The 9,074-nt window shown below is 39.8% G+C and overlaps 1 protein-coding gene across 1 annotated transcript in view; it reads right to left on the bottom strand.

The window, feature by feature from the left end:
* Positions 1-486: 486 nt before the first annotated feature.
* The window catches only part of TFCP2L1 (transcription factor CP2 like 1), a 57,576-nt gene continuing 48,988 nt past the window's right edge, over positions 487-9,074 (bottom strand). Inside the window, exon 15 of the mRNA XM_020963110.2 lies at positions 487-8,647. Coding sequence (XP_020818769.1) covers positions 8,601-8,647 — 47 coding nt within the window. The 3' untranslated portion in view covers positions 487-8,600. The remainder of the gene's footprint in view (positions 8,648-9,074) is intronic.

The raw sequence follows: 9,074 nt of genomic DNA, 5'->3' as shown, positions 1-9,074 counted from the left end.
CATGGCTTACACAGCTAATTAGTGGTGAAATTAATATTCCTATCCAAGACTCTTCATACTGCCTTTCTAGTCCCATGTTCTTTTCAGTTCAGAGGAAGGAAAAATCACCACAAACTGGGATATAGTAGTCATGGAGGTGGAATTTGAAGGATGAGTAGAATTCATATAAGCTAAAAGATGTGGGTTGTGGGAGATACATTTCAGAAGTGGAAGCAATGTGAATGTAGGCAGGAATACATAAAGTATCTTCAGGGAACAGAGAGTAAACCTGTCTGAATGAGTGGAATAGTTGGGTAGATTCAAATGGAACAAGATGAGGAAGGGCTTTGAATGAACTGCATTTTGAGGAGGCACACAGTCAGCTCAGAATTGTGCCTGCCTGGTGATGTTAGCCTTTGTGCTCTCCATGGATAAGTACTGTGCAAATATACCAAAAGATCCACCCACTTGTCAAACTTCAAAATACAGAACCTCCCACCACAGGGATTTCTTACAAATCAAATTTTATTTGTATTTTGACTGAAGCACAGATTCCAGATAGAGATTTCTCTTCTGCACAACAGTACAATAAGCCGGTGCAAAATATGCTTTATTCACGTACAAAAACAACGTGGCAGTATGATGACTGTTTATACTTCAGTCTCCATTCTCCACTTTCCACGTGCCCTTCCTCAGTCACATATACCTAGTCAGTAAAGCCACCTTTATCTAATGGTTCAATCTCCAGGGAAGAGATAGATTCCCATAGCCCTTTGGAAGAGAATCACCCAAATGGAACAAACTGAAAAAGGATACTTACTAATAACAGGACAGAAAAGCAAGGCAAACACCACATAAAACGAAAATGGGAAGAATAGAGTTAATGGCTTAAGGCACATAAAGAAATGCAGTAATTTGAAATACACATATTACATATTACTAATATTACAAATATTAGATAACACTTAGATAACGAACGTTAGTTAAACTTAGCAAAGAATGGAAGGGAAAACTAATCTTCCTTCCTTTATTTGCCCTAAATTAACATCCCTAAGAAATGTTTCCCCCAACCAGTGTGATATCCAATGACCATTCACAATTACGATAACATCTAGGCAAGTGGTGCTTATAAAGAAATTACTGCTTAAAAGCATTTTTAGTAACAGGGCTACCCAGATACATTTTCAACTTGACTCTGGAAACTCTGAGGTTGCAGACATGCTGGTGAGCATAAAGGGATGGCTGCCCACTATCTACCTGAAATAGGGCAGTCTTCACAGCTGGTTCAGATTGATTCCAGGCTTTTGGTTGACTTGCCTGAACTTTTTCCAAATCCCTTTGCTTTCAAGTGGTACTAAACCAAAAATCCTCCATAAACTAGCTTACGAAACCATAGGAATTCTCTTAGAAACAAAGCTGTATTCATAAAAGCACATTGCTTAACCCAATTCGCAGTAAGGCATAACAGCTGAATAAGTTCTGTTCAAAGACAATGAAGGAACAATAAGATACCTCCAAAAGTACCAAAGCAACAGCTAATTAAAAGGCAATAAATGGAGCTAACTAGAAGTTTAAGTGGATAGAATACACAGGGACATATATGTTAATACAGAGGTAACACACTAGATATCTCAAGTCCAAAATCCCTCCCTCATTTAGGATAGGTTCTTTTAAAGCCTAGTAAGGATTAGGTTATATGGAAGGTAACATTTACAAAGAATCATCAGGATGCAATCCTTATCAGTTCACATAGAGAGGACCTCACCCAGTGAAGCAAAGGAATTTAAATTATACTAAGGGGCCACAATAACATTAAAGTGGGCTGTTCCAAGTAGGTTCTCCAGCTAAATCTTATCAAGATTTAGCCCAGTAATGTAAGGAAGGGGCAGGGACCACACCTAGACTGTCCTTTCATAAGACTCAAGCCTAAAAGAGCCTCTAGACATGTCCCTACTTTCTCCCTGAGGCACCTAGGGTCCAAAAAACTTTTTTTTTAAGACATTAGCTTTGGGCTGGGTTAAGACAACACATTCACTGATTGGGGTCTTTTCCCTTAGAATGACTGTGGCTTCCCACAGATAGCTAGGAACAGACCTAGGGAATGAAAGGAGCTGCCTAGGTTTTTATTGGAAGGCAGCCCAAAGGGACACAGTTAAACTGCAAGCTCCTAGAGACCAGGGACTGTCTTTCGCCCATCTTTGTATCCCTAGTACTTAGTACAGTGCCTGACACATAGCAGGTGCTTAATAATATACTTAATGAAAAAAAAGGTATATCCCTCATTGCTCTGCCCCAACAGATGGGACATCCTCTCTTCCTATCTATATTGAAATGTACACTATTAGAACCACAGAATAATATTAGAGTAGAAGGGACCCTTGAAAGTCATTTAATCCAATCTCCTCCAATTTTACACACGTTGAAGCTGAGACTCAATGGGTAGTGACCTGCCCAGATGATCCATTTAGTAGCAAAACCTGTACTGGCCTTAGCAGCAATCTGCACTCCTCACTCCTTTGGGATGGGCAATAAAGGCAGGGTGACTTATCCTTAAGTGGCATTTAAAATGCACATTACTCAGGAGGGAGGTCATTCTGATTTTAGCCCCCCCCAATTACACCATTACATCAGTTTATCAGATGACCTCACTTATAGCCTAAAAGACGCAGAGTCTGGAGGAAATAGGGCACAGAACAGGTATATTTTTACAGTGGAAAGTCAGGTTATCACACATACCCAGGTAGCCAAAGAACACTACGAGGATGCATGATATCTAATGAAAGTGTAGAAAGTGAGGTTAGAATAAGTCCCTAGACACATTTCACTCATCTTGCCATTTCTTCTATGCCAGTTTCAGAGTTAAGAGTTAGGTAGTTTCCAAATGGGTTGAAATAACTTCATACACAGACCTTGGGTCTGCTAGTGCTTTCTAACAAGTCTCTTTGTTTTCCAATTGGTATTGCACCAAGGTTCCACTGTGTACCACTATAATAGTAATATTCTTAGAAATAGGAGGCAAAAGGAGAAATTGTCAATTAGGTGAATTTTGCATTGGAGTGGCTCAAAAAAGGGAGCAGTAACAGATGGGCAAAGGCTTGCTCTCTTGGAATGTCTTCTGGGGGTTCTCTACACTCTTGCAAATGAAAAAGTAGGATTGGACATTGCTAGTCCAAGCCCCAGTATTCAGAAATTTCCATGGCCTTCCATCAAATCCCTCTTCTTTCCAGAAAGCCAGAAAATAAAAATAAAACAAAACAAAATTTTGGGGTCAAAGTGAACAGAGTACCCAAGCCTTTTCAGAATATTTTACAACCCAATCACACTACACTGGGTATATTTTCACCTTTTATAATAGGATGAGAACAAAATTAGGATCTAGGTGTTTCATCTGAGAGACAGTTAGTGGTACTTTGGGAAAATCACAACCTTTCTGTGGTTCTAAGTTTATTCATCTGGAACAAGAATAGGGACAGGACCTCTCTAGATTTTATCAGTATAGTGAGGAAAACTATTCATATAGGTCTCCTCTGTAACTTATAGTGCTGGAGAGTTTCCTAGAGATGAAAGGTTAAGTGACTTGCCTAGGGCCTTACTGTGTTGGGGCAGTCTTAAATTCAAGTCTTTGTCCCAAGCCAGCACTCTGCCCATTATACCTAGTTGTCCCTCATTTTGCAAAATTTCCTCTAACTAGTTTGTGGTGGGGAAAGATCATGGGAGTGCACAGGGCTTTCCCTGAACCCCTGAGCAAAAATACTAATATATACATACGTATACACATATGAGTATACCCACATGTGTACATATACATACATATGTATATACATGCACATACACACTTTGCCACCTGCCAAATTAAAATGTTATTGAGAAAGCACAGCAACTGATTTATGTTGTTTTAATCTCATTTTTATTAAATACATAAGCTCCTCCAAAAGGAAAAGGTCAAATGCAGTATAAACACCCCTCAAAGTCCTAAGTGCAATCTCCCCGCCCCCCAAAAATAACCTAGAAATTTCAGATTTAGGTAGCCTTGAGCAATATTCTGCTCAAATGAAGGCATTAGTGTTCACACAGAATGGTTCTCTGGGCCTCAGTCTGTGACTGATCACCTAAGAGTCCTCCAGGAGTTGAATGCCAGATATATTCAGTTGTATCTGTGTTTCAAAGGCTTGTAGAAATCCTGAAGAGTACAATCAAACCCTCTGAATTCATACCTTAAGTCACTAGAAAGCATTTGACCTAACGTGTCTCATTCATCAAAGATCAATCACAGGTAGATTTGGTAATGCCCAGGTCAAAACATTTAGAAACTTACAGTTTCAGTGGGAGTGGGGTAAGAATTGGAGTTGGGGGGTGGGTGCTTTCTCACAAGATATTCTACCCTGATTAAACACAAAATGTGTAGACTTTTACCATTTGCTAAATAAAGGCAGTCTGGTATGGTGGAAAGCACTCTTAACAAACACCAAAATAAGAAATACCTGGATTCAAATGCTACTTATGGAAATTTCCAGTTGCGTAATCTTGGGCCAGTTACTCAACCTCTTTAAGAGTTTGAGTTTCCCCATATGCAAAATGGGTTCAAACAGGACCAACCTATCAGGCTGCTGTGAGGACCAAATAAGAATACTTATAAAGCATTATATAAATGTCAGTTAATTCATAGACTGAGATTCCTAGAGCTGGGACATTTGTAGAACAGAAACACACCTAAGAAGGCAACAAGCTTGGGCTCAGGGTCACTGGCTAAGGCCTCAGAGAAATGACTGGTTAATGAATCTTCATCCCCTTGCCCCAAAAGCAAAGAGTAGTTTTAATCAGTGATTTTTCCTCCACTGGGCAGTGGTATAAAAATAATTAGCACTGACAGATCACAGATTCTAAGTGATCCCTGTAAGTAAGCAAGTACAATGACGCTGAGTAAGAAGTTAAACCCAGAACAGTGATTCAGAATGCTAACCATCTCCATACCTCTTTGAGGGAGGAAAGAGAGAGCAGACTGGTAAGAATTTTTCACATAATCAATCTATTTTAGTAATGTATATATCAAATACATACACACTAAAAGTGTTATTGAATGGAGCAATCTCAAAAAGAAATTCCCATAAATCCAACTCTATTATTTGTACTACCTTTGAAGGCTTGCCCTATGATAATAGTATTTGGGGATATAAAGGACTAGCTGACCTAGTTAACAGTAACCCAGAGGCCAGGCTTCTTGGAAAAATAAAGCCTGAAGTGTTTAAACACTCTCCACTAGGTACACATATATATTAACACAATAACATCTAATGGCTACTAAAGTCCAAACCCCATCTAATGCCTAAATAATGTCAAGGTTTGTGAAAGGAAAACAGGGGGCTTGCTAATTTTTTTATACCATGAGGTGTTTCAGTTTGGCTTTTAAAATTTATTTTGAGGCTGATCCACATTAATTTAGTGATAACCAGGCAGTAAAAGTGGGTTAGTTTTCCAAAACTTTCATATTAGCCAAGTCTTAATGGCTAAAGTCAAGATTAGCTGAACAATGGGCTTCAGTCTGAAAATGTATATAGATGTATGTATCTATAGACACATTATATATTTAACCAGGGAAAGAAGAGACATGATGTTACCTTGTTACTGCTGGGACATCTGTGTAGCCAGTCTCTTACTTTCTACTCCCTGTATGTTTTTCTTCCTTTTCTATAACCTGGGGGCTATTTCCCTCTGCACCACTGACTACGTCAATAGAAGGAAAAAAATCTTTTTTTAAAAACTTTTTTGCCAACTCTAACCTGTTAATGATTTTCTGACATTTAGTTATTCAGGCCCTCCCCTGAAGCAACCCTTGACTTAGGAGATTTGTGAGCAGTATGGGTGAGAGCTCACAGCAGGTTAATAGCTCTTCACCAGCACCCCAGAGGCAGAATAGGGAAGGGGTCACCAAAGGAAACAAGCTCTTGGAGGTGGTGAGGGTGAGGGTGGGGGTTCCTGTTCCAGCCAACCCACTTAACTCCTGAACTCACTGAAGTTGCAGCTACATTTACTCAAGGAGCCTCGTTGCTTTGCCATTCAAGGTGTGAGCTCTGAAGGGGAAAAAAAAACAAACTCTGAAGGGGAAGATAGGATAAAATTGATCCAGATCTCACAAGCAGGTACATATGTGCCCAGTTCATAAAGATCACAGTGATTAAGAGTCAAAACTACTCATTTGAGCACAAAGAGTCGGACATGACTGAAAATGACCGAACAGCAACAGAAAGCTCCATGAGGAGAGGCAGCTGGATGTAGTCTTACTTGTTATTACTTTTCCACTTCAGAATATTTTCTTCATTTACAAAGACCCACGAGCTCTTTTAAATGCAAAGCATCATGCATGAGTGACTGAGATAGGATGCCTCTAGAAGGGAAGTGGCCTGCGCTCCCATTTTAAGTTTCCTATATTTTTCTGCCTACTGGCCAGCTTCAGTACAGAGGAAGATGAGCTCTAGAAATGCTTTAAATTTAAGTAAGTTAACAGAATTAGATGAAACCCTCTTTTATAATTAAATTTTATCATTATAGCTCTACCCACCTGTAGGTGTGGGTAGACACTCAGCTTGGGCAAAGCCCTTCCACATGGACTACAACCCTTTATTTCTCCCCAAGTAAAGTGTCTTGTTAAGCCCCTTAAGAGTGGAAATGGCTTCATTCTTTGTATTTGCATCCCTAGTGCCTAGCAAAGTCCCTGGCATAATATGTAGTTAATAAATGCTGATCGATTGATAGTCCACTAAAAAAGAGCACAGGGCCAGGAGTCAGAAGACTAGGGTTCTAATCCCAGTTCTGCCAGTAAGTGCATGACCTTAGACAAGTCATCTGGGTCTCAGTTTTCCTAGCTGTCAAATGGGAACAATAATAGATGTCCCCAGTCTACTTCATCTTTGTGATGATCAAATGAACTAACAATGTGAAAATCCCCCCCCCCAAAACATTTTAAAAGCACCTCAAGGCAATATATGCTACTCAGATTGGCTAAGGAAGGAGAAATGGTACTGGGGACTACATGGGGCACAATTAATAGGTACCACTTAACCAAAAGTAATCTGAATGAAAGAAAACAGAACAAATTCAAAATGAACAGAAAACAAGAAACCTCTTAGGTCACCAGCACAACATATACTGTGGTTTCACATACAGCATCGCAAGGGTATTTATGCCCTTTACAACCACAGATAGTTAAGGCCCTGAGACAATCTGGTTCACTGGGTTCTAGAAACCATTAATAAACAATAGTCTAATCCAATTCCACTCTGCCAAACTCAAATGCAAATCGCCAACAACTGCAGATCTAAGAGCCAGAATTTTCATGAGGCACACTTAGGCCCCATGCATATTTCACCGATGTCCTAAGGACTAGAAGGGACCTTAAAATATCATCTAGTCCCTTCCACATCTTCAATCAAGATTGCTTTAAACTTTCCCCTACAGATGAGACAGGCCAGAACTATGACAGGTAGCACGTAGAAAAAAAAGTTATCTTACCAAACCTAGTGGAGTCAATAATATTCACAAAGGTCATTCCCCAGTTAAATTTTGTATATAAACCCGAGAACTCTGGTACCATAATTGTCAAAACCATTTCAGGGTTAACTAGAAATTCAGGGGCTTTTTCCTTTCCCAGCCATTACCAATCTAACAAATGTTTAAAAGAAAAGATAAAATTAAAAGCACACCAAACCACAGGATAGGCTGTGGCCTATACTTTAAGCCCCATTTCAATTATCCTTTGTGAAAGTCAATATCCACTTTCTTTAGCTGTGGAATCCTTAGAAAATGCTCCAATCTTACCTCGAGGGCCCCAGAAGTCTTCCCAAGGAACATTTATCAATACAGTGGGTAATACAAACAAAGTGGGGCATTCACAAACATCTGAGTGAAGATACGACTGCAACAAAGCATGCCCTGGGAGAGGTTGTTCCATACTTTAAAAATGTACAAAATTATTCTGAAACACGGATAGGGAAGGAAGGAGGGCGAGCAACAGAGATAGGATAACAACACAAAATGAACCCACATCTGTTACATCATTAAACCTCAAGAGGAAAAGAAAAGGGGAGGCATTCCCCAAAAGAAATGAAAAGGGGAAGTACTTCTAGGAGCCTTGACGACTTGGCAGAGCAGGTTACTAGCATCCAGCAGTTTTACCCACAGATCCATTTAGTCAATGAGAAGGCGCTGATGTGAAACAAGAGGACTGGGAGACAGGGAAGCCAAGGAATTCAAAGGGTAAAAAATTCAAACCCAGGCTCCTCCCCAGGAGTGAGCTTCAGAGGGAAAAAAAATGAGTGCTGTTGTTTTTTCCTTCTAGAATGACATGGCTAGTGAACAAGGATGAGAAAATTGGAGAGCTTAAGAAGGCCTGAGGACAAAGAAGTGAGGGAGGGGATGGGAGCACATTTTCTGGACAATGTCTTTTCTTCCATCTCTGCCAAGTTGTCATTGTCATCGCTGTTTCCTGTAATTGTGGTGGTCCCCTTTGAGCTTTCGCTTTTTTTTTTTCCAAACAAGTCTCTGTATTTTGCAGCTGGGGTGATGTCTACGTGGAAGGGAGAAGGGAGAAAGAAAGGGGTGCCTTGGAGTCTGATGTGGTCTGGCATTCAGAGTCCGCATTTCAAGATGATGTGGTAGCCATCATTGCTTTCAGCTACAACAAAGAAACAATGGACTTTTTCAAGGAAGAAGGCCAAAGAATTATTAAACATGTTTAAAAAACCAAATTCCCAGCTATGAAATTATAATCATCAAGCTTGACCTCAGAGCAGAGATATAACAAGTCACCTTCTCCCTCCAACCCACACTCTGTCTTTGCAGAAGGAATATTACCTACAATCTCAGGTTTCTTCAATGGATTGGTTAGTTTTACTAAACTGTCAAATCTCTGAAAACTTAAGGCATTTATTTCCAGCTTATTTTAATTAACCTGTCCCTAAGGGAGGATCTTACAGGCCAAAAAACAAAACAAAACATGGAGTTTTCTTAGCACCCAAAAGTTTCATTCAGAAGGGGTTCATCAAACAATAAAGCTGTGTCTTTTCTCAGGCCAATGTCATCGGTTATAGAAATAAACATGT

The sequence above is a fragment of the Phascolarctos cinereus genome, unplaced genomic scaffold, assembly GCF_003287225.1.
Source record: "Phascolarctos cinereus isolate Bilbo 61053 unplaced genomic scaffold, phaCin_HiC Scaffold_726;HRSCAF=1367, whole genome shotgun sequence".
Classification (NCBI taxonomy): domain Eukaryota; kingdom Metazoa; phylum Chordata; class Mammalia; order Diprotodontia; family Phascolarctidae; genus Phascolarctos; species Phascolarctos cinereus.
Note: the sequence above shows the minus strand (reverse complement) of the source record. Positions and strands in the feature narration are given on the sequence as shown.